At 42.5% G+C, this 27246-nt stretch overlaps 1 protein-coding gene across 1 annotated transcript in view; it reads left to right on the forward strand.

Moving 5' to 3' along the window:
* The window catches only part of LOC133538354 (zinc finger protein 654-like), a 58724-nt gene that overhangs the window by 24651 nt on the left and 6827 nt on the right, over window positions 1–27246 (forward strand). Inside the window, exons 6-10 of the mRNA XM_061879918.1 lie at window positions 2871–3007; window positions 4914–5055; window positions 5149–5433; window positions 14321–15289; window positions 20788–21608. Of these exons, the coding sequence (XP_061735902.1) occupies window positions 2871–3007; window positions 4914–5055; window positions 5149–5433; window positions 14321–15289; window positions 20788–21608 (2354 nt within the window). The remainder of the gene's footprint in view (window positions 1–2870; window positions 3008–4913; window positions 5056–5148; window positions 5434–14320; window positions 15290–20787; window positions 21609–27246) is intronic.

Below are 27246 nucleotides of genomic sequence, written 5' to 3' on the forward strand. Positions count from 1 at the left end.
TACATATTCCGTACAACTTACCACTAAATGGTAACATCCCAATAAGTTCTCCAACTTATTTAATTCGGGTCATGTGACCGCCTGGCTCTGTTTGATTCGTCACACGTCACCAGTGACTGCATTTGATTGGTGAAACGCAGGCATGCGTAGATCCTACTTTGAAAAACCAAAACAAACATTAATAGATCGATTTAAAAAAAAAAAAAGTAGCGAGTAGCAAGGTGAATGTAGATAAATGGAGCGGAGTAAAAGTAGCCTTCTCTATAAATATACTCAAGTAAAAGTATGTTGCATAAAAACTACTCTTAGAAGTACAATTTATCCTAAAAGTTACTCAAGTAGATGTAACGGAGTAAATGTAGCGCGTTACTACCCACCTCTGGTCCCGACTAAAAAATATAATAAAAAAATAAAAAATGTTTTAATTATTACTTTTTTTTAATCCGTCCCTTTTCGCCCATCCATCAATCCATTTTCTTCCGCTTGTTACTGGGTCTCCTAGGCAGATACGGCACGCCAGCGTCCAAAATCCGGCCCGCGGGTAGTCCCGACTAAAAAAAAAAAAAAAAAAAAAAAAAAAAAAAAAAAAAAAAAAAAAAAAGAGGTATTTATTAATTTTTTTTTCATCTGTCCTTTTTCCCCCATCCATCAATCCATTTTCTACCGCTTGTTATTGGGTCTCCTAGCAGCTCAAGCAAGTCATATTGTCTAAAAATGCATTTTCCCAGCGGTAACGGGACGTCATCATGCTTGCGCCACAAAGGCGGCAAGTGCGCGATCTTTCAGTCAATTAGTGCACGAGGGGAAAATTGGCGAAATCGTTGGGGAAACATAAATTAGACTCAGAGTGTAGAGTTTTTAAACATCAGTGGACATATTACTTTTGTTCAGTCTAAGGAAAAGACAGTTTACCGTATTTTTCGGAATATAAGTCGCTACGGAGTATAAGTCGCACCTGCCGAAAATGCATAATAAAGAAGGAAAAAAACATATATAAGTCGCACTGGATTATAAGTCGCATTTTTTGGGGAAATGTATTTGATAAAACCCAACACCAAGAATAGACATTTGAAAGGCAATTTAAAATAAATAAATAATAGTGAACAGGCTGAATAAGTGTACGTTATATGAGGCATAAATAACCAACTGAGAAGGTGCCTGTTATGTTAACCTAACATATTATGGTAAGAGTCATTCAAATAACTATAACATATATCAATCAATCAATGTTTACTTATATAGCCCTAGATCACTAGTGTCCCAAAGGGTTGCACAAACCACTACGACATCCTCGGTAGGCCCACATAAGGTCAAGGAAAACTCACACCCAGTGGGACGTCGGTGACAATGATGACTGTGAGAACCTTGGAGAGGAGGAAAGCAATGGATGTCGAGCGGGTCCAACATGATACTGTGAAAGTTCAATCCATAATGGATCCAACACAGTCGCAAGAGTCCAGTCCAAAGCGGATCCAACACAGCAGCGAGAGTCCGTTCACAGCGGAGACAGCAGGAAAATATCCCAAGCGGAGGCGGATCAGCAGCGCAGAGATGTCCCCAGCCGATACACAGGCGAGGAGTACATGGCCACCGGATCGGACCGGACCCCCTCCACAAGGGAGAGTGGGACATAGGAGAAAAAGAAAAGAAACGGCAGATCAACTGGTCTAAAAATGGAGTCTATTTAAAGGTTAGAGTATACAAATGAGTTTTAAGGTGAGACTTAAATGCTTCTACTGAGGTGGCATCTCGAACTGTTACCGGGAGGGCATTCCAGAGTACTGGAGCCCGAAATGAAAACGCTCTATAGCCCGCAGACTTTTTTGGGGCTTTGGGAATCACTAATAAGCCGGAGTCCTTTGAACGCAGATTTCTTGCCGGGACATATGGTACAATACAATCGGCAAGATAGGATGGAGCTAGACCGTGGAGTATTTTTTTCGTAAGTAGTTAAACCTTAAAGTCACATCTTAAGTGCACAGGAAGCCAGTGCAGGTGAGCCAGTACAGGCGTAATGTGATCAAACTTTCTTGTTCTTGTCAAAAGTCTAGCAGCCGCATTTTGTACCAACTGTAATCTTTTAATGCTAGACATGGGGAGACCCGAAAATAATACGTTACAGTAGTCGAGGCGAGACGTAACAAACGCATGGATAATGATCTCAGCTTCTTTAGTGGACAGAATGGGGCGAATTTTAGCGATATTACAGAGAGGAAAGAAGGCCGTTTTAGTGACGCTTTTAATGTGTGACTCAAAGGAGAGAGTTGGGTCGAAGATAATACCCAGATTCTTTACCGTGTCAAAGTTGTATTATTAAATAGAGGTCGGTGTCTAGCAGGACCGATAATCAACATTTCCGTTTTTTTGGGGTTGAGTTGCAAAAAGTTAGCGGACATCCATTGTTTAATTTCATTAAGACACGCCTCCAGCTGACTACAGTCCGGCGTGTTGGTCAGCTTTAGGGGCATGTAGAGTTGGGTGTCATCAGCATAACAGTGAAAGCTAACACCGTATTTGCGTATGATGTCACCTAGCGGCAGCATGTAGATGCTGAAGAGTGCAGGGCCAAGGACCAAACCCTGGGGAACTCCACACGTTACCTTAACGTAGTCCGAGGTCACGTTGTTATGGGAGACGCACTGCATCCTGTCAGTAAGATAAGAGTTAAACCAAGACAGGGCTAAGTCTGACATACCAATTCGTGTTTTGATACGTTCTAATAAAATATTATGATCGACGGTATCGAAAGCAGCGCTAAGATCGAGGAGCAGCAACATAGTTGACGCATCAGAATCAGCATCAGACATCTCTAATTGAAAGCTATGTGAAGTATTAGTGATGTATTTTGATTTGTTCATGTTCCTGTACAGATGGCAAAGCTCGATGGCCGCGATGCCGTGGAGATCATCTGCAACACGGAGCGAGTTGAAAAAGAGGAGCTCCTTCTGTCGCTATGCAAAGCCTTCCTTGCCCAGCAGTTACATGGCGGAGACATGTACTACACGTGGTGAGCACTTTTCTAAAAGGTCTTCTTTTCGGGAGTGCACTCTTCTTCTTCTTCTTCTTCTTCTTCTTCTTCTTCTTCTTCTTTTTTTTTTTTTTTTTCTGATGCTGTTTAACTGTGAAAATAAGTCCCAGAAAAACCTCCATTTGCGACAGGCCATGTTTTCTGTAATATTTGGCCATTCCTGACTATCACGCAAGTGTAAAAAAAATAAGGAAACCAGTGTGTAATGAAAAATGGCAAATAATGACTCAGGAGCCGGGGGGAAAGACTTAGTCACACTTTTTAAGATTTAAGATTTTGTTTAATTTCAACTATCTGAACTATTTGAGCATGTGTATCATCTTTTTAGAACCACCTTACTATGTGTCAGATGTGTTCATCGCATTTGCAGAGTGTCACTGCCACCTCCAGGTAGTTTCAGATATTGCTGCAAGTGTTAAAAAAGTGATGCGATTCATTTTCTTTGCGACTTATGTTACAATGTTGGATATTTCTTCTATAGAGTAACACAATGTCCCAAAAAGTCATAGCACATACATTTTGGAGGTCTTTGGTTGCGTTTTTGCTGTCTGACCACGTTGTGACATCACAGCAAGATAGAAGCAATTGTTTAGTGCTTTGGGGTGGGGGCTCCTAATGTTGTGACTGGGTGAATCTATATAATATTAGGTTAATTTTCGACCGGCTCTGAAAAAAAATAGTGGCGATGATTTCTAGATCAACAGTGTACATGTTAAATTTGTGTGTGTGTGTGTGTGTGTGTGTGTGTGTGTGTGTGTGTATATATATATACACATTCTTACATATATACACACATATCTATATATATGTGTGTGTATATATATATATATATATATATATATATAATATTTATATATAATATTTATATATATATGTATGTATAAATATAGGTGTGTGTGTATGTATGTATGTATGTATATATATATATATATATATCTGCGTGTGTGTGTATAAATGTATACATATATACAGTATATATATATGTGTGTGGGATGGCGTGGCGCAGTGGGAGAGTCGCCGTGCGCAACCCGAGGGTCCCTGGTTCAAATCCCACCTAGTACCAACCTCGTCACGTCCGTTGTGTCCTGAGCAAGACACTTCACCCTTGCTCCTGATGGGTCCTGGTTGGCGCCTTGCATGGCAGCTCCCTCCATCAGTGTGTGAATGTGTGTGTGAATGGGTAAATGTGGAAGTAGTGTCAAAGCGCTTTGAGTACCTTGAAGGTAGAAAAGCGCTATACAAGTACAACCCATTTATATACACACACATATATGTATATATTTTTAAATATATATATATATATATGTGTATATACATATATGTATGTATATGTATATATATATATGTGTGTATATATATATATATATATATGTGTGTGTGTGTGTGTGTGTGTGTATACACATATATATATATATATATATATATATATATATATATATATATATATATATATATATATATATATATATATATATATATACTTTATTTATGTCTTGATTGGATTATCCAGGGAATAGTGCTCGATACCGTGGTAGAGTGCAATATGTAGCTGTGGGAAAAATCACAAGACGACTTTATCTCTACAGAACTGTTTCATGAGGGGTTCCCTCAATCATCAGGAGATTTTTACTTTATATATATATATATATATATATATATATATATATATATATATATATATATATATATATATATATATATATATATATATATATATACTTTATTTGTATATTAAGGCCCACCAGACACTTTGACTCTGGGGCAACATTGAGAGACATCTCACTGTTGCCCCCGAGTCAAAGTAATTTCCCAGGTCTACTTTAAGACGACATACGTTTCGATGGACAGTTTGTATTCCTCCAACTTCAATGTATGTTGCATGCAGGGACTTGGTGTTCATCTGGAGCAGGTTGCATCTGCGTGCTCACCCGTCAACACAAGACTTCCTGGCTGAGTGCTGGCAACTGGCTTCTTGTGCCACCAACGCCCGGGCCCTTTTCCCATTCATCAAAGTGATTACCAGTGAGGTGCGACTGAAACCTTCCTCAAGTACTCCGAGCACAACAAACCTTTCATTTGACTCGCACCATTTTGTTTTGTGGGGGGCGTGGTCGGAACAGGTGGGGGTCGACGGCGTGGAAGTGTGTGTGGAGCTCTGTGGCCGAGCCTTGCAGCTGTGTGACATGCACACTGACGCCGTCGCTCAGTCGCTGGTCTTCAAGACCATCGCCTTCCTGCTGCCCAGTGACCTGGAGATCTGTCGAGCATGCGCCCTGCTGGTCTTCTGTCTGCAGCCCAGCCTGGAGACCTACCGAACTGTGGGCCTGCTCTACATGCACCCTGACCAGGAGTCACATCCACACAGCAGTCGTGTCCGAACCAACGTCCGCTTCAAAATTCTGCAGGTAGGATCTCATGAAGACCCCGAATACAAAATTGTTGTCACTATCAAATTTTGCGGACTACGGAGTACACCGAGCTACAAGTTACACCCACTAAATTTTATAGAATTATTATTTTTTCTATATTATTTACATCATAAGATTCTGTAAATGTAATTGTTTCAGTTTTACTGTCTGTAACGCGGCAGTAAAACGGTTGATCAGACAAAACAGAAGTCATCGTCATGGACCCACGAGCTGCATGAGTTAGCTCTCCAATCAGCTAAACAAACTCTATAACTCCACGGTGACATTTTCATGAATTTGTGATAGTGAAACAATACAAAAATAAAGCCACTGTAAGTTAATAATACTAACACAGACACTTGTAAACTTCTCAGCATATTAATGTTAAATTACCAATGATTGTCACACCGACACACACTACGTGTGGCGAAATTATTCTCTGCATTTGACCCATCACCCTTGATCACCCCCCTCTGGGAGCTGAGGGGAGCAGTGACCATCAGCAGGGGCCACGCCAGGGAATCATTTTTGGTCATTCAACCCCCAATTCCAACCCTTGATGCTGAGTGTCGAGCAGGGAGGTAATGGCTCCCATTTTTATAGTCTTTGGTATGACTCGGCCGGGGTTTGAACTCATGACCTACAGGGCACAGCTAAGACTAACCACGCTAGCTTGATTACATTACGGGAGCACGTACAAAAATCCACGAAAACGCGCCTAAAGACATCACACACATTGTGATAGTTATATATTATCTCCTTGTCCCATTGGGTTGAGTTTTTTTGTGCCCTGATGTGGGATGTTGTTGTGGCTCGTGCAGCCCCTTTGAAGCATTTTGTGATTAAGGGCTATAAAGTAAACTTTAATTGATGTTGTAAAACTTATAAACGTTGCTTGGAGAGATGAATGAAGAATCCATACGAGTAGAAAAACGCTAGAAGACTAATGGCAGCTCGGTTTAAACCAAACCCACTACAGTCAGTGGGACACTGCAGCACCAGCAGTGAGCGATTTCGTCCAAAAGATGGCGCCAAAGCACCAACAAAAAAACCCTTTCAGGGTTTTTGAGGGTTTTTTTTTTCTTTTAAATATAACATTATTTTATTTCTGTCAGCAAAAAAAATCCGTAATTTAGCCGCAGTGTAGGAAAAAAGTAACATGGCAAAAATCGATGCCAATATTTCATTTTGACATTTACACTATATTGCCAAAAGTATTTGGCCACCTGCCTTGAATCACATGAACTTGAAGTGCCATCCCATTCCTAACCCGTAGGGTTCAGTATGATGCTATACCCCCTTTTGCAGCTATTACAGCTTCAACTCTTCTGGAAAAGGCTGTCCACAAGGTTGCGGAGTGTGTTTATAGGAATTTTCCACCATTCTTCCAAAAGCGCATCGGTGAGGTCACATACTGATGTGACAGTCTCCGTTCTATTGGGTTCAGGTCAGGACTCTGTGCAGGCCAGTCAAGTTCATCCACACCAGACTCTGTCACTCATCTCTTTATGGACCTTGCTTTGTGCACTGGTGCACAGTCATGTTGGAAGTGGAAAGGTCCCGCTCCAAACGGTTCCCACAAGGTTGGGAGCATTGAATTGTCCAAAAATGTTTTGGCATCCTGGAGCATTTAAAGTTTATTTCACTGGAACTTAGCTCCTGAAAAACAACCCCACGTCATAATTCCTCCTCCACCAAATTTCACACTCCTACCACTTGGTGGCTTAGATGCTGTAGTTCCCAAACTCTTCCATTTCTTTCAAAAGCTGACTTCGGAATATTTAGGAGCGAAGAAATTTCACGTCTGGTTTGATGCACAGGTGGCATCCTGTGACAGTTCCACGCTGGAAAAACTGAGAGCGGCCTGTTCTTTCACAAATGTTTTGTAGAAACAGTCTCCATTCCTAAGTGCTTGATTTTATACACACCTGATTCTCATCATTTGAATGGGTGGCCAAATACTTTTGGCAATGTAGTGTATCTTTACCGGCTATTTTTGTATTGGTATAGTGTTTTTTGTTCCTTTTTTTTTTTCCCCCAATTACAACATAACTACTTTAGCTGATACAGTATATACATACATTGTATGATACCAGTATTTAGTATTTAAAAATATATATAAATAGTGAAGTTGATAAGTGATGAGCACTGGTTTACTCTGCATGAAAAATGTTCTCTTTTTGCTGTAACCCAATTGTCTGTTTTTTTAATTGATTCAAGAATAAACAATGACTTTTAATTGTAAATATTAGGGGTGTGGGAAAAATCGATTCGAATTTGAATTGCGATTCTCACGTTGTGCGATTCAGAATCGATTCTCATTTTTAAAAAATCGATTTTTTTTTTATTAATCCAACAAAACAATACACAGCAATACCATAACAATGCAATCCAATTCCAAAACCAAACCTGACCCAGCAACACTCAGAACTGCAATAAACAGAGCAATTGAGAGGAGACACAAGCACGACACAGAACAAACCAAAAGTAGTGAAACAAAAATTAATATTATCAACAACAGTTTCAAAATTAGTTATATTTTCAGCATAGCCATCCATCCATCCATCATCTTCCGCTTATCCGAGGTCGGGTCGCGGAGGCAACAGCCCAAGCAGGGAAACCCAGACTTCCCTCTCCCCAGCCACTTCGTCTAGCTCTTCCCGGGGGATCCCGAGGCGTTCCCAGGCCAGCCGGGAGACATAGTCTTCCCAACGTGTCCTGGGTCTTCCCCGTGGCCTCCTACCGGTTGGACGTGCCCTAAACACCTCCCTAGGGAGGCGTTCGGGTGGCATCCTGACCAGATGCCCGAACCACCTCATCTGGCTCCTCTCCATGTGGAAGAGCAGCGGCTTTACTTTGAGTTCCTCCCGGATGGCAGAGCCCCGCCACACGGCGGAGGAAACTCATTTCGGCCGCTTGTACCCGGGATCTTAACCTTTCGGTCATGACCCAAAGCTCGTGACCATTGGTGAGGATGGGAACGTAGATCGACCGGTAAATTGAGAGCTTTGCCTTCCGGCTCAGCTCCTTCTTCACCACAACGGATCGGTACAACGGCCGCATTACTGAAGACGCCGCACCCATCCGCCTGTCGATCTCACGATCCACTCTTCCCTCACTAGTGAACAAGACTCCTAGGTACTTGAACTCCTCCACTTGGGGCAGGGTCTCCTCCCCAACCCGGAGATGGCATTCCACCCTTTTCCGGCGAGAACCATGGACTCGGACTTGGAGGTGCTGATTCTCATTCCGGTCACTTCACACTCTGCTGCGAACCGATCCAGCGAGAGCTGAAGATCCCAGTCAGATGAAGCCATCAGGACCACATCATCTGCAAAAAGCAGAGACCTAATCCTGCGGTTACCAAACTTGAACCCCTCAACGCCTTGACTGCGCCTAGAAATTCTGTCCATAAAAGTTATGAACAGAATCGGTGACAAAGGACAGCCTTGGCGGAGTCCAACCCTCACTGGAAATGTGTTCGACTTACTGCCGGCAATGCGGACCAAGCTCTGGCACTGATCGTACAGGGAGCGAACCGCCACAATAAGACAGTCCGATACCCCATACTCTCTGAGCACTCCCCACAGGACTTCCCGAGGGACACGGTCGAATGCCTTCTCCAAGTCCACAAAGCACATGTAGACTGGTTGGGCAAACTCCCATGCACCCTCAAGAACCCTGCCGAGAGTATAGAGCTGGTCCACAGTTCCACGACCAGGACAAAAACCACACTTTTCCTCCTGAATCCGAGGTTCGACTATCCGGCGTAGCCTCCTCTCCAGTACACCTGAATAAACCTTACCGGGAAGGCTGAGGAGTGTGATCCCACGATAGTTGGAACACACCCTCCGGTCCCCCTTCTTAAAGAGAGGAACCACCACCCCGGTCTGCCAATCCAGAGGTACCGCCCCTGATGTCCACGCGATGCTGCAAAGTCTTGTCAACCAAGACAGCTCCACAGCATCCAAAGCCTTAAGGAACTCCGGGCGGATCTCGTCCACCCCTGGGGCCTTGCCACCGAGGAGCTTTTTAACTACCTCAGCGACCCAGAAATAGGAGAGTCCACCACAGATTCCCCAGGCATTGCTTCCTCATAGGAAGACGTGTTGGTGGGATTGAGGAGGTCTTCGAAGGATTCCTTCCACCTATCCACAACATCCGCAGTTAAGGTCAGCAGAACACCATCCGCACCATACACGGTGTTGATAGTGCACTGTTTCCCCTTCCTGAGGCGGCAGACGGTGGTCCAGAATCGCTTCGAAGCCGTCCGGAAGTCGTTTTCCATGGCTTCCCCGAACTCCTCCCATGTCCGAGTTTTTGCCTCCGCGACCGCTGAAGCTGCACACCGCTTGGCCTGTCGGTACCTGTCCACTGCCTCCGGAGTCCTATGAGCCAAAAGGACCCGATAGGACTCCTTCTTCAGCTTGACTGCATCCCTCACCCCTGGTGTCCACCAAGGGGTTTTAGGATTGCCGCCCCAACAGGCACCAACTACCTTGCGGCCACAGCTCCGATCCGCCGCCTCGACAATAGAGGTGCGGAACATGGTCCACTCGGACTCAATGTCCAGCACCTCCCTCGTGACATGTTCAAAGTTCTTCCGGAGGTGGGAATTGAAACTTTGTCTGACAGGAGACTCTGCCAGACGTTCCCAGCAGACCCTCACAATGTGTTTGGGCCTGCCAGGTCTGTCCGGCATCGTCCCCCACCATCGCAGCCAACTCACCACCAGGTGGTGATCGATAGAAAGCTCCGCCCCTCTCTTCACCCGACTGTCCAAAACATAAGGCCGCAAATCCGATGACACAACTACAAAGTCGATCATGGAACTGCGGCCTAGGGTGTCCTGGTGCCAAGTGCACATATGGACACCCTTATGTTTGAACATGGTGTTTGTTATGGACAAACTGTGACGAGCACAAAAGTCCAGTAACAAAACACCACTCGGGTTCAGATCCGGGCGGCCATTCTTCCCAATCACGCCTCTCCAGGTTTCACTGTCGTTGCCAACGTGAGCGTTGAAGTCTCCCAGTAGGACAAGGGAATCACCCGGGGGAGCACTTTCCAGTACTCCGAGTGCTCCCAAAAAGGGTGGGTACTCTGAACTGCTGTTTGGTGCGTAAGCAAAAACAACAGTCAGAACCCGTCCCCCCACCCGAAGGCGGAGGGAGGCTACCCTTTCGTCCACCGGGTTGAACTCCAACGTACAGGCTTTGAGCCGGGGGGAAACAAGAATTGCCACCCCAGCCCGTCGCCTCTCACTGCCGGCAACGCCAGAGTGGAAGAGGGTCCAACCCCTCTCGAGAGAAGTGGTTCCAGAGCCCTTGCTGTGCGTCGAAGTGAGTCCGACTATATCCAGCCGGAATTTCTCGACTTCGCGCACTAGCTCAGGCTCTTTCCCCCCCAGTGACGTGACGTTCCACGTCCCAAGAGCTAGCTTCTGTAGCCGAGGATCGGACCGCCAAGTGCCCTGCCTTGGGCTGCCGCCCAGCTCACATTGCACCCGACCTCTATGGTCCCTGCTATGGGTGGTGAGCCCATTGGAGGGGTGACCCACGTTGCCTCTTCGGGCTGTGCCCGGCCGGGACCTATGGGAACAGGCGCTCGCCATCGTGCCCCACCTCCGGGCCTGGCTCCAGAGGGGAGCCCCGGTGACTCGCATCCGGGCGAGGGAAATCTGGGTCCATGCTTTTTTTTCTTCATAAAGGTCTTCGAGCTGCTCTTTGTCTGATCCCTCACCTAGAACCTGTTTGCCTTGGGAGACCCTACCAGGGGGCTTTATTCCCCCCGGACAATATAGCTCCTACGATCATTGGGACATGCAAACTCCTCTACCACGATAAGGTTGCAGCTCAGAGAGGAGGATCAGCATAGCAGTGATTAAAAATCCCTCATTGACATTATCATTAGACGTTTATAAAAATAAAAAATAAAAACAATAGTGTCACAGTGGCTTACACTTGCATCGCATCTCATAAGCTTGACAACACACCGTGTCCAATGTTTTCACAAAGATAAAATAAGTCATGTTTTTGGTTTGTTTAATAGTTAAAACAAATTTACATTATTGCAATCAGTTGAACAGCTTTTTACAAAAATATATGACTGCTAGCATGTCAGCAGACTGGGGAAGATCCTGCTGAAATCATATGTATTGAATGAATAGAGAATCCTTTTAAATCAGGAAAATATCGTTTTTGAATTGAGAATAGTGTTGAATATAAAAAAAAATTGATTTTGAATCGAATCATGACCCCAACAATCGATATTGAATCGAATCGTGGGACACCCAAAGATTCGCAGCCCTAGTAAATATTTTCCCCGAAATGTTATATCTGACAGGGCATTTCTAGTACAAACCCCGTTTCCGTATGAGTTGGGAAATTGTATTACATGAGGTGGCGACTTGTCCAGGGTGTACACTGCCTTCCACCCGATTGTAGCTGAGATAGGCACCAGCGCCCCCGGCTACCCCAAAGGGAATAAGCGGTAGTAAAATGGATGGATGGATAAATGGAATACAATGATTTGCAAATCCTTTTCAACCCATATTCAGTTGAATGCACTACAAAGACAACATATTTTATGTTCAAACTCTTAAACTTATTTTTTTTTTGCAAATCATTAACTTTAGAATTTGATGCCAGCAACACGTGACAAAGAAGTTGGGAGAGGTGGCAATAAATACTGATAAAGTTGAGGAATGCTCATCAAACAGTTATTTGGAACATCCCACAGGTGTGGAGGCTAATTGGGAACAGGTGGGTGCCATGATTGGGTATAAAAACAGCTTCCCAAAAAATGCTCAGTCTTTCACAAGAAAGGATGGGGCGAGGTACACCCCTTTGTCCACAACTGCGTGAGCAAATAGTCAAACAGTTTAAGAACAACGTTTCTCAAAGTGCAATTGCAAGAAATTTAGGGATTTCAACATCTACGCTCCATAAAATCATCAAAAGGTTCAGAGAATTTGGAGAAATCACTCCACGTAAGCGGCATGGCCGGAAACCAACATTGAATGACCGTGACCTTCGATCCCTCAGACGGCACTGTATCAAAAACCTGTCAGGTTCAAACACTGATGACATCTATTAGACAAGACAAAAAGGCAAATAATCAAACAGAGACAGAATTAAATTTAGACTCTGATCTGAGGAGAGGAATGGCCATTGTACTGTCTGTACAAAACCCTGCACCATGCTCTGCCCCAAGACCGTGCTCCTCCTCCTTTATTTGATTTTCCACCCCCCTCCTTCCCACAGCTGCTTCCTCATGGAAGTGGGTCGTGAGCAGCGTTGCCTTCGGTTCCCGAACAAATCAAAGAAAGTTCCATAAAATAGATCAAAGAGGGTCCCATAAAATACATCAAAGAAGAGTTTGCAAATATACTTCAAAAGGAGTTCCTGTGGAAGTTGGGCAGATCCGCCATCTGTCTGCTTGGAAGTCCAGCATTCTTCTTGAAAAGTTTCAGCCTTTTGTCTTCCTAAAGTTAAAGTACCAATGTTTCTTGTCCGGAACACAATGTAATACAAAGTTTTATTTGATAATTTATACACAATTTTTCTGACAAAACCGACATCAATCTCTAAAGGATATCACCACATGGGCTCAGAAACACTTCAGAAAATCACTGTCACTAAATACAGGTGGTCGCTACATCTGTAAGTGCAAGTTAAAGCTCTACAATGCAAAGCGAAAGCCATTTATCAACAACATCCAGAAATGCCGCCGGCTTCACTGGGCCCGAGATCATCTCAGATGGACTGATGCAAAGTGGAAAAGTGTTCTGTGGTATGACGAGTCCACATTTCAAATTGTTTTTGGAAATATTCGACATTGTGTCATCTGGACCAAAGGGGAAGAGAATCATCCAGACTGTTATCAACGCAAAGTTCAATAGCCAGCATCTGTGATGTATGGGGGTGCATTAGTGCCCAAGGCATGGGTAACTTACACATCTATGAAGGCACCATAATGCTGAAAGGTTTTGGAACAACATATGCTGCCATCTAAGCGCCGTCTTTTTCATGGACGCCCCTGTTTATTTCAGCAAGACAATGCCAAGCCACATTCAGCACGTGTTACAACAGCGTGGCTTTGTAAAAAAAGAGTGCGAATACTTTCCTGGCCCGCCTGCAGTCCAGACCTGTCTCCCATGGAAAATGTGTGGCGCATTATGAAGCGTAAAATATGACAGAGGAGACCCCGGACTGTTGAAGGACTGAAGCTCTACATAAAACAAGAATGGGAAAGAATTCCACTTTCAAAGCTTCAACAATTAGTTTCCTCAGTTCCCAAACGTTTGAGTGTTGTTAAAAAAAAAAAGGTGATGTAACACAGTGGTGAACATGCCCTTTCCCAACTACTTTGTCATGTGTTGCAGCCATGAAATTCAAAGTTAATTATTATTTGCAAACAAAAAATAAGGTTTATGAGTTTGAACATCAAATATCTTGTCTTTGTAGTGCTTTCAATTGAATATGAGTTGAAAAGGATTTGCAAAACATTGTATTCCATTTATATTTACATCAAACACAATTTCCCAACTCATATGGAAACAGGGTTTGTAGTTCTTGTGAGAATTCTTTGGTTTACTCGACCGCGGCTCTCTTGCAGTGCCGCTCGCCTACAGAACGTCTCCTCGGCTTACTCAACATAGATCATAGATTCTCAGCAACACGCTGTAATATCTTACTGAGATCATTTAGGACCGAGACACTTAAAACAAGTAAAACACTCTAACATAAAAACTGCTTATGAGAAGAATTATCTTATCAGACAGAAAAATAAGCAAATATCACCCTTATTTGAGATATTTCAGCTTTTGCAGTCTACCAGTTGATATCGAGAACTAACTATATGGTTTTTCTTCATATTTCAGATGCTCAAAGAACGTTTGTGTTTCGACCCCGAGTTTTGGAACATCCTGACACTCAGGAGTCGTTGCTTGGAGTTGATCGGTGACAAAGTGACCCAAGATGCCGTTCTCAACGAGACTGAGGAGGAAAAGGACTATTGTGATGATGAGCTGCTGACGAGAACTGTCACAGATGATTCTAACACTAAAGATTTAGGTCCCTGCGAGTGCACTGGCACTCCAGCGGAGAACCAGGACCCTCCACATGAACCTATTTCTGAGAGCAAGATTGTAAGCCCATTGAGTCACGCGCCTGTCAGGAAGAGAAAACTGCAGAAGAGAATCCAACTCTACGACGATCAAGTAGACGAAGAGAACGATCCCGAGTTCAAATACAACCTCAAACCTTCCTCTGGGTCTGAAAAGGCCGTCTACGCACTGAGACACAATCACACCCGGAGGGAAAACTCTGACGACACGCTCCCTCTTAACCGGGAAAACTTGTCCCGCTGTGTGAAAAGCCAGATCTTGACGAGGAAGGGCAGGAGGAGGAGATGGCTGCAGGGTCTTCCCACGCTGGAGAAGGCACCGAACGTTCAGCAGAAGTTGGTGGTGGTGAAAGGGAAAAAGCGGGGCAGGAAGCCTTTGTACAGATGGGAAGTCTCCTACCCCGATAATGAGTTACCCCTTCCCAGGGAGGAGTGTGGGCCGGACCCCGCAGAGGAGGAGATGCCTCACCTGGAGAACGAGGTGGAACTGGAGCGTGCACACTTGGAGAAGCGAGGCCAAGATTGTGATGTTCGTGACGCCCTCGCCGTCCAAGGGGAGCCAGAGCTCGACGGACCTCCGTTGGACGTGGCCAACTTCCCAGTGGAAGTGCGCCACAGTTACCATCTTCAGTCCACACACCCTGACAACGACACGGGACAGCCCGCGGAAGCACCCGCGCTCGGACCAGGAAAGTCACAACTCGCCAAGAAGTCCAAGCCAGCGGTCAGTGTGTTAGTTGTCACCATCTTGGAGTTGGTTTGGTTCTTGAAGTGTTCACATTATTTTTTGAGCGCGTGTGCTATGAAATATGCTCGTGTCGACCATGAAATAGGGAGGCTGTAGAGGCGTGAGTCTTAGGGCACCTCACAATTCGATCTCATTCCAATTCCTGAGCGGACTATTTGAAACAGAATCAGAAACAATTGTTAATTCAGACAGATTTTCCCAATTTTATTTGGTACAATAATTATAATGACATTTTGTCAAAACAGATGACAGGTTAAAAAAAAAGCTCCTTCTGGTTGCATGGAGATGGGCTAAAAACATAAAAACTGATTTTTACCAAAACAAAAAAAAGGGTAATATGTATATATATATATATATATATATATATAAGGGATGCACCGAAATGAAAATTTGTGTCCGAAGCGGAATAAAATTTAAACGCTTGGCCGAATACCGAATAATGAATGTAGTTTTTCACAATTTTTTTTATATTGCATAAATAGCCTAGAATAAATATTTAGACATGATTTTCAAATGAAGTAAATTTTTATTGAATATTGCCTTTTTAATAATCCAGTAGCCTTTGCTTTTCAAAAGCACAACATTTTTCGTTTATATTAGGCCTTCAAACAAAACATGCATTCCAAAAAAAAATAAAGTGCATTAAAGTGGATAAACCCACAACAAATTAATTATTGTCCTTTTGGCAAAAGTCTGCTTAGCCACAGTAGATATGCTAATAATGTAAACAGAAGGCTCAAGTAAATCTCAATTAAGTGTGTGCTTGTAACCTCATACACTTATAAAGGTACACAACATATCCCAACGTCACCGCGTCACTGCACGTTCGTTGATTGCGTCACCGCGTCCAAAAATTGCGTCACACTGTTCGGTCTTCTTTTTAACTCATTCCACCGAAGGCCGAATGTGGCTTTTTTTTCCCATATTCGGCCGAATATATTCGGTTACCGATTAATCGGTGCATACCTAATATATAAATATATAAATATATAAATATATATATATATATATATATATATATATATATATATATATATATATATATATATATATATATACACGTAAATATACGTGTTTCACGTGAATATACATGTTTCGCGTGAACTTAAATTTACGTGTTTCTCGTGAACATTGATATACATGTTTCACGTGAATATACGGTACGTGTATTTGTATTGAACCGTTTTGGTACGGGTGTTTCAGTTCGGTGTACCGAACGACAAGGCCATATTAAGTAGCGCACCGCACGTTTTGTAAACAATGCACACCGAGGCACCGTGAATTACGTGGACCCCGACTTAAACAAGTTGAAAAAGTTATTCGGGTGTTACCATTTAGTGGTCAATTGTACGGAATATGTACTGTACTGTGCAATCTACTAATAAAAGTTTCAATCAATCAAAACAACAACAGCACACGGCATGCTAGCATCGGGCTATGATAGACTGACCATACCTCCTCTTTTCACCGGATATGTTCTCTTTGAGAGGCTGTCCAGGTGGAGTTTCTTAAATGCCTCGAATGTCCGGCATTTTAAGTTAGGGTTGCGTGTATTGTCAATGTACGTTCAGGGATAAGAAGGGGTTAAAAACAAAACAAAAAGTGGTGCGCGCAGCAGCATTGGTGAGGGAGGGGCAGAGACGAAGAGAGCGAGAGAGTTATGATAAACGCGCATGCATCGCCAGGCTCTGCTTTTTATCCATTGATTTATCAGATTTAATTTTTTATTATCTAATGTCAAAAGTGTGCCCCGGAGTCCATTTGCGGCCCAGAGCTAATGTTTTAAAGGCCCACGGCACATTCGAAAAATACTATTAAAATAAACAAAAGCACAAACCAAAGTGATATAAAAAAGCTTGAAGGCTAAATGTAATTTAGAAAAAGTTGCAACGTTGACTAATAAAACACAGCTGTTTTTTTTCTTTCAAACTGTCATTGCTCAAAACATAATATTGAACCAAAATCAATGTTATTATGAATTATTGACCTATTCAAGTTTCCGATTACTTCACATCAAATATTCCACTAAGAAAAATGTTTTTGGTGGAAGTTTTTGCAAATTTATTATATAAATAATCAAAAAATGTATATTTTGTTGTTTTCTTACTGTACCGAAAATGAACCGAACCTTGACCTCTGAACCAAGGTACGTACCGAACCGAGATTTTTGTGTACCGTTACACCCCTACGTGAACGTGAATATACGCGTTTCACGTGAACGTAAATATACGCGTTTTACGTGAACGTAAATATATGCGTTTTACGTGAACATAAATATACGCGTTTCAGGTGAACGGAAATATACGCGTTTCACGTGAACGTAAATATACGCGTTTCACGTGAACGGAAATATACGCGTTTCACGTGAACGGAAATATACGCGTTTCACGTGAACGGAAATATACGCGTTTCACGTGAACGTAAATATACGCGTTTCACGTGAACGGAAATATACGCGTTTCACGTGAACGGAAATATACGCGTTTCACGTGAACGGAAATATACGCGTTTCACGTGAACGGAAATATACGCGTTTCACGTGAACGGAAATAAACGCGTTTCACGTGAACGTAAATATACGCGTTTCGCGTGAACGTAAATATACGCGTTTCGCGTGAACGTAAATATACGCGTTTCGCGTGAACGTAAATATACGCGTTTCGCGTGAACGTAAATATACGCGTTTCGCGTGAACGTAAATATACGCGTTTCGCGTGAACGTAAATATACGCGTTTCGCGTGAACGTAAATATACGCGTTTCGCGTGAACGTAAATATACGCGTTTCGCGTGAACGTAAATATACGCGTTTCGCGTGAACGTAAATATACGCGTTTCGCGTGAACGTAAATATACGCGTTTCGCGTGAACGTAAATATACGCGTTTCGCGTGAACGTAAATATACGCGTTTCGCGTGAACGTAAATATACGCGTTTCGCGTGAACGTAAATATACGCGTTTCGCGTGAACGTAAATATACGCGTTTCGCGTGAACGTAAATATACGCGTTTCGCGTGAACGTAAATATACGCGTTTCGCGTGAGCGTAAATATACGCGTTTCGCGTGAGCGTAAATATACGCGTGAGCGTAAATATACGCGTGAGCGTAAATATACGCGTGAGCGTAAATATACGCGTGAGCGTAAATATACGCGTTTTGCGTGAGCGTAAATATACGCGTGAGCGTAAATATACGCGTTTCACGTGAACGTAAATATACGCGTTTCACGTGAACGTAAATATACGCGTTTCACGTGAACGTAAATATACGCGTTTCACGTGAGCGTAAATATACGCGTTTCACGTGAACGTAAATATACGCGTTTTACGTGAACGTAAATATACGCGTTTTACGTGAACGTAAATATATGCGTTTTACGTGAACGTAAATATATGCGTTTTACGTGAACGGAAATATATGCGTTTTACGTGAACGGAAATATATGCGTTTTACGTGAACGTAAATATATGCGTTTTGCGTGAACGTAAATATATGCGTTTCGCGTGAACGTAAATATATGCGTTTCGCGTGAGCGTAAATATACGCGTTTCGCGTGAGCGTAAATATACGCGTTTCACGTGAGCGTAAATATACGTGTTTCACGTGAACGTAAATATACGCGTTTCACGTGAACGTAAATATACGCGTTTCACGTGAACGTAAATATACGCGTTTCACGTGAACGTAAATATACGCGTTTCACGTGAACGTAAATATACGCGTTTCACGTAAATATACGTGTTTTTAGTCAATATACGTATTTCAAGTGAACGTAAATGTACGTGTTTCTCGTGAATATAAGTGTTTATCATGAATATACGTGTTTCGCGTGAGCGTAAATATACGCGTTTCGTGTGAGCGTAAATATACGCGTTTCGCGTGGGCGTAAATATATGCGTTTCGCGTGAGCGTAAATATACGCGTTTCGCGTGAGCGTAAATATACGCGTTTCGCGTGAGCGTAAATATACGCGTTTCGCGTGAGCGTAAATATACGCGTTTCGCGTGAACGTAAATATACGCGTTTCGCGTGAACGTAAATATACGCGTTTCGCGTGAACGTAAATATACGCGTTTCGCGTAAACGTAAATATACGCGTTTCGCGTGAACGTAAATATACGCGTTTCGCGTGAGCGTAAATATACGCGTTTCGCGTGAGCGTAAATATACGCGTTTCGCGTGAGCGTAAATATACGCGTTTCGCGTGAGCGTAAATATACGCGTTTCGCGTGAGCGTAAATATACGTGTTTTTAGTCAATATCCGTATTTCAAGTGAATGTAAATGTACGTGTTTCTCGTGAATATATGTGTTTATCATGAATATACGTGTTTCGCGTGAACATAAATATACGCGTTTCGCGTGAGCGTAAATATACGCGTTTCGCGTGAGCGTAAATATACGCGCGAGCGTAAATATACGCGTTTCCCGTGAGCGTAAATATACGCGTTTCGCGTGAGCGTAAATATACGCGTTTCGCGTGAGCGTAAATATACGCGTTTCGCGTGAGCGTAAATATACGCGTTTCGCGTGAACGTACATATACGTGTTTCCCGTAAATATACGTGTTTTTAGTCAATATACGTATTTCAAGTGAATGTACGTGTTTCTCGTGAATATAAGTGTTTATCATGAATATACGTGTTTCGCGTGAACGTAAATATACGCGTTTCGCGTGAGCGTAAATATACGCGTTTCGCGTGAGCGTAAAAATACGCGTTTCGCGTGAGCGTAAATATACGCGTTTCGCGTGAGGGTAAATATACGCGTTTCGCGTGAGCGTAAATATACGCGTTTCGCGTGAGCGTAAATATACGCATTTCACGTGAACGTAAATATACGTGTTTCACGTAAATATACGTGTTTTTCGTCAATATACGTATTTCAAGTGAACGTAAATCTACGTGTTTCCTGTGAATATAAGTGTTTATCATGAATATACGTGTTTCACGTGAACGCAAATATACGTGTTCCTCTTAAATACCGTATTTCCTTGAATTGCCGCAGGGCATATAGTATGCGCCTGCCTTGAATTACTGCCGTGTCAAACTCGCTTCCCAAAATAATTAGCGCATGCTTAGTATTATCGCCTGGTCAAACTCGTGACGTCACGACTGAAACTTCCCCTGTCATCATTTCCAAAATGGAGGAGGCTGATTTCAATACCGGTAATTTGAAATCGCATAAAGGGAAGAAGATTAAGAGCTATTCAGTAGGATTTAAGGTCCAAGTTTACATACCACTCAAATTTTTACTGCATACCTTTGGTAAGTGCCGGAGTGAGAAGAGGTTTTAAAATCATTAGCGCCCCAACGGCAATTCAAGGAAATACGGTATACGTGTTTCTCGTGAACGTAAATATACGTGTTTTACGTGAATATAAGTGTTTTTCGTGAATATACGTGTTTCACGTGACCGTAAATATACGTGTTTCTCGTAAATATACATGTTTCATGTCTTGTCTTCGGTTGCAGGCGAAAAGAGGCCTCACGTGGAAGGAGAAGGTTGAGCGAGGTCAAAAATATGCGCACATCAAGTACCACTGTGGCGCCTGTAAGAAAATCTACAAAGGCTTGAACGTTTGCAGACATGCTGTTGCTCACCTGAAGACCAGCAGCATCTGCATCCTGTGTGAGAAGCTCTTCCAGCACCACCAAGTGGCCAAGAAGCACATCTGGGATCACATCCAGGAAATGAGCAAGAACAACAATAACGACAGCCAGGAAGCCCCAACCACCAATGGGATGGCCAAGAAGCTGCCTGAAAAGCTGCCTGAAAAGCTGCCTGAAAAGCTACCTGAAAAGTTGCCTGAAAAGCTACCTGAAAAGCTGCCTGAAAAGCCACCCAAAAAGCCGCCCAAAAATCCGCCTAAAGTTTCGAAGAAGGAAATTCAGAGATTAGCGAAAGTGGAAAATGCCAGCCTCGGTCGGGAGGCTCGAATCATCCGCAACTTCCGCTCGCTCATGAAGAAGTTGAAGAAAGGCGACGCCAACGTGGCGACGCTGCTAAACTTCACAGACGAGCAGGTCGTCATCAAAGACAGCCTGGTGGTGGTCTCAAGTGCACACGGGACCACGAAGGAGGAGGGACCGCATGGACAGGACAAGTCGGCAGGAGAAAACGGCTACGGTGTGGACCTCAGGTGTGTCCTGTGTCCCTCTCTGTCCTGTGATCGAGTCTTCGTTAAAGTCACCTCCGCGGTGATCAGGCATGCCATCAGATGTCACCTCCACGAGGACCAGGTGCTGGACAAGGTCTTCCTTTGGGCCAAGCACAAGTGCGCCTTCTGTCCCAGGTAAGAGTCCACTTGTACAAAAGCCAAAACCAGAGAAGTTGGCACGTTGTGTAAATAAAAAGAGAATACAATGATTTGCAAATCAGTTTCAACTTACATTCAATTGAATAGACTGCAAATACAAGATATTTAAGGTGGGACAAAAAGATAGTATGTAAAGATGGTACATTAAGATCGTACGTAAAGATGGTACACTAAGAGCGTACATAGAGCTTGGTAAGGATTGTAAAAAAGATGGCATGTAACGATATGTGAAGATCGTACGCTAAGATCATACTTAAAGATGGTACATTAAGATCGTACGTTAATATGTAAGGATTGTATCAAAGATGGCATGTAATGATATGTAAAGATCGTACATAGAGGTATGTAAAGATCGTATGAAAAATGGTACGTAAAAATGTAAAGTTGTTACGTAAAGATGGTACATAAATATTTAAAGATGATACATTGATATGTATAGATGGCACATAGATAGGTAAAGATGGCACAAAAAGATGGTATGTAAAGATCGTACATAAACGTGTGTAAAGATATGTAAAGATTGTATGAAAAATGGTACGTAAAATGCAAAGATGGGACAAAAAGATGGTGTCTAAAGGTGGTACATTAGAACCGTACGTAAAGATAGTACATTCAGATTGTGCATAAAAATGGTATGTAAAGATGATACATTAAGATCGTACATAAAGATGGTACATTAAGGACATAAGGATTGTAAAAAAATGGGATGTAACGATGATATGTTAAGATCATACGTAAATATGGTACTCTTAAGTTTGTACATTCAGCTATGTAAGGATTGTAAAAAAGATGGCATGTAAAGATCGTACATAGATATGTAAAGATTGTATGGTACATTAAAATCGTACGTAAAGATTGTGTGTAAAGATATATGTAAAGATCGTATGAAAAATAGTACGTAAAAATGTAAAGTAGGTATGTAAAGATCGTACGTAAATATTTAAAGATGGTACATAGATATGTAAAGATGGCACAAAAAGATAGTATGTAAAGTTGGTACATAGATATGTAAAGTTAGTATGTAAAGTTGGTACATAGATATGTAAAGATGGCACAAAAAGATAGTATGTAAAGTTGGTATGTAAAGTTGGTACATAGATATGTAAAGTTAGTACGTAAAATTGGTACATAGATATGTAAAGATGGCACAAAAACATAGTATGTAAAGTTGGTATGCAAAGTTGGTACATAGATATGTAAAGTTAGTATGTAAAGTTGGTACATAAATATGTAAAGATTGAACAAAAATATAGTATGTAAAGTTGGTACATAGATATGTAAAGTTAGTACGTAAAGTTGGTACATAGATATGTAAAGATGGCACAAAAACATAGTATGTAAAGTTGGTATGCAAAGTTGGTACATAGATATGTAAAGTTAGTATGTAAAGTTGGTACATAAATATGTAAAGATGGAACAAAAAGATAGTATGTAAAGTTGGTACATAGCTATGTAAAGTTAGTATATAAAGTTGGTACATAGATATGTAAAGATGGCACAAAAAGATAGTATGTAAAGTTGGTACATAGATATGTAAAGTTAGTATGTAAAGTTGGTACATAGATATGTAAAGATGGCACAAAAAGATAGTATGTAAAGTTGGTACATAGATATGTAAAGTTAGTATGTAAAGTTGGTACATAGATATGTAAAGATGGCACAAAAATATAGTATGCAAAGTTGGTACATAGATATGTAAAGTTAGTATGTAAAGTTGGCACATAGAAATGTGAAGATGGCACAAAAAGATAGTATGTAAAGTTGGTATGTAAAGTTGGTACATATATATGTAAAGTTAGTATGTAAAGTTGGTACATAGATATGTAAAGATGGTATGTAAAGTTGGTACATAGATATGTAAAGTTTGTATGTAAAGATGGCACAAAAAGATAGTATGTAAAGTTGGTACATAGATATGGAAAGTTTGTATGTAAAGTTGGTACATAGATATGTAAAGATGGCACAAAAAGATAGTATGTAAAGTTGGTACATAGATATGTAAAGATGGCACAAAAATATAGTATGTAAAGTTGGTACATAGATATGTAAAGTTAGTATGTAAAGTTGGTACATAGATATGTGAAGATGGCACAAAAAGATAGTATGTAAAGTTGGTATGTAAAGTTGGTACATAGATATGTAAAGTTAGTATGTAAAGTTGGTACATAGATATGTAAAGATGGCAAAAAAGATAGTATGTAAAGTTGGTACATAGATATGTAAAGTTAGTATGTAAAGTTGGTACATAGATATGTAAAGATGGCACAAAAAGATAGTATGTAAAGTTGGCACATAGATATGTAAAGTTAGTACATATATATGTAAAGATGGCACAAAAAGATAGTATGTAAAGTTGGTACATAGATATGGAAAGTTAGTATGTAAAGTTGGTACATAGATATGTAAAGTTGGTACATAGATATGTAAAGATGGCACAAAAAGGTGGTATGTAAAGTTGGTATGTAAAGTTGGTACATAGATATGTAAAGTTAGTATGTGAAGTTGGGACATAGATATGTAAAGATGGCACAAAAAATTGGTATGTAAAGTTTGTATGTAAAGTTGGTACATAGATATGTAAAGTTAGTATGTAAAGTTGGTACATAGATATGTAAAGATGTCACAAAAAGATAGTATGTAAAGTTGGTACATATATATGTAAAGTTAGTATGTAAAGTTGGTACACAAATAAGCCAGTATCGAAGAAGCACTTTTGGATGTAGGAGTTGGCTAATCTGTCCAACCTGTTGGCTGTTGAGGATAGTCTCTCGCACATCTTCAGTGGCCACATAACCCTGTGGTACAGTGGGAAGTTGTAGCGCCACAACATGTACTTTCCGGGGAGCTGGTTCTTGTTGATACTCGCTAGGCCTTCTGAGAGTTGTTTCCCTGCGGCCTTGCCTGCGTGCTTGTCTGACAGGTACGCATTGTACTACCTCCCTAGGCTTTGGTTTGCTCACCTCCTGCAACAAAAATGGTATTGTCGTTCCTGGTGCCTTTGCGCAAGGAGAGGCTTCGTGACTTGGAGGGTTTTATCTTCATCCGTGCCCATGTCACTAGCTCGTCCAGCCTCTTCAGACCCCTTCTCGTTCATGGGACTGTTTGCAGTACCACAGTGACATCGTACATGCAGCTTCGGAGTGGTGGAAGCCTCTGCCCTGTCTGCAGCATTATTCTTCCTACGGTCTGACGGGCTCCGCGGAGGATGATTTCGAAAGCTGCGACAGAGGACTAGGGGAGATGGAACACCCCATGGCGATGCTTACTTCCAGACGCTGCCATCCTGTCGTGAAATCCTGGAGGCTGAAACACATCTGGAAGTCACTGAAGTAGCTGGTTACCAGGTTGTTGTTGGAAACAGGGACGTGGAAGAATTCCAATGCAAACTAGATGAGTGAGAGGGACAGAACCATAAGCCACAAGGTCAAGCCACACCACATGGAGGTCACTCTTCTCCTGCTTGGCCCTCCGGATTTGTCCCCAAGTCATTGAAGAACGCTCCACGCATCCTGGAAAACCTGGTTCTCCTGCTTTCTGACAGCTGGCGTCAAAATAGTAATTCTCTGTGAGGTAAGATGTCAGTCTCTTGGCCATGACTGCAAAGATCTTTCCCTCGACATTCCACAGAGCAATGCTCCTGAGTTGACTGATGTGTTTGGGACTCCTGTTCTTTCGGAATAAACACCACCACAGCTCTCTGCCACTCTGACGGAATGAGTAGATTCTTCCACAAGCATTTCAGCACTTGGGGGCAGTTCTTGTAAAGCTTGTAGCGATTCCTTTAGGCCCAGGAGCTGATGCTGACCTCACTTTCTTGACGACTGCGCTTACCTCGCTAAGCTGGGGGAGGGGAGCTGTCAAACTGCGGGGTTGGAGGAGGGACATATCCTGGTGAACCTAAGGGATCATATCTCTTTGAGTCACTGTATTGGGCCCCCGATGTACCGCTCAAGCTCCGGCTTGGTGGCTTCCAATTTTCTGCTACTTTTCTCCTCCAGAAGCTGACAGTCGTTCTTGCAAGGGTTCCTCATGAAGCTAGCTCTTTCTTTCTCCTTTCTTTTCCTGCGTCTGCGAATACGTTCTGCTCTTCGCATGCTGTCCAGCTTGTCTCACCTCGTCCCATAACACCTCCAGGCCTCCTCTCTCCTCCGCCGATGCTTTCCTCCATTTCCTGCGGACCTGGCGCCAATCTTTCACCAGGGCGTCAATCTCGGCCTCCCTCCTGCCCTTTCTTGGGGGAGATTGTGCTGTTTTTTGGTGACAATACCTAATCTAGTTTTGCACTCCTGATACAGGATGTCCCCAAGAACGTTGAGTTTCTTATCCATCACTTGTTCTAGGCCGCACTTTTTTCCTGGTTCCCTCTTTTCTGTTTGCCGGGTGACTGGGGAGCTGGCAGGTGGATTTTCGGCATGCTCACATGCCCGGGGGGTACTGCTCTGCTCAGGGGGTTCTTCCTCTACCATCCGCATGTCAACAATGTTTTGTTTGGACCTTTCGCTCTGTGGTTCTTTCCCTGGCTGGGGGTCCTGCTTGCCTTATCTGCCGGAGCAGTGCGAGGATACAGGTTACATAGATATGTAAAGTTTGTATGAAAAGATGGTACATAGATACAGCATGTAAAGATAGTATATAAAACCAAAAACATCAAAGTCATGTACATGATTAGACTTTGTGATTAATTCTGTCCCTAAAAGGGACTTTATTTTTACAAAACGTTAGGTTTATAATTTATTCCTATGTAACTTATAATTGTATGTTTGTACACATATGTTTATGTAGCTTTAGTCTTATATAACTTATAATTGTATGGTCATACACATTTGTTTATGTACCGTATTTTCCGCGCTATAAGCCGCCCCGGGTTATAAGCCGCACCTTCAATGATTAGCATATTTAAAAACTTAGTTCACCTATAAGCCGCACCGGGTCATAAGCCACGTTAAAGGGAATGTCAAAAAAAAACATGCTGCGAATATTTACCGTACGTGCTCCCGTTTCTTTCCACAGTGCGGTTCACACGAATATCAAAAGTCAGTGGAACCTCGTCCATGTTGATAATGTGCTCTGGCCGGATCTTTTTTCAATCAATCAATCAATCAATGTTTACTTATATAGCCCTAAATCACTAGTGTCTCAAAGGGCTGCACAAACCACTACGACATCCTCGGTAGGCCCACATAAGGGCAAGGAAAACTCACACCCAGTGGGACATCGGTGACAATAATGACCCAGTGGGACGTCGGTGACAATGATGACTATGAGAACCTTGGAGAGGAGGAAAGCAATGGATGTGGAGCGGGTCTAACATGATACTGTGAAAGTTCAATCCATAATGGATCCAACACAGTCGCGAGAGTCCAGTCCAAAGCGGATCCAACACAGCAGCGAGAGTCCCGTTCACAGCGGAGCCAGCAGGAAAGCATCCCAAGCGGAGGCGGATCAGCAGTGCAGAGATGTCCCCAGCCGATACACAGGCAAGCAGTACATGGCCACCGGATCGGACCGGACCCCCTCCACAAAGGAGAGTGGGACATAGAAGAAAAAGAAAAGAAACGGCAGATCAACTGGCCTAAAAAGGGAGTCTATTTAAAGGCTAGAGTATACAAATGAG

The sequence above is a fragment of the Nerophis ophidion genome, linkage group LG19, assembly GCF_033978795.1.
Source record: "Nerophis ophidion isolate RoL-2023_Sa linkage group LG19, RoL_Noph_v1.0, whole genome shotgun sequence".
NCBI classification, from domain to species: domain Eukaryota; kingdom Metazoa; phylum Chordata; class Actinopteri; order Syngnathiformes; family Syngnathidae; genus Nerophis; species Nerophis ophidion.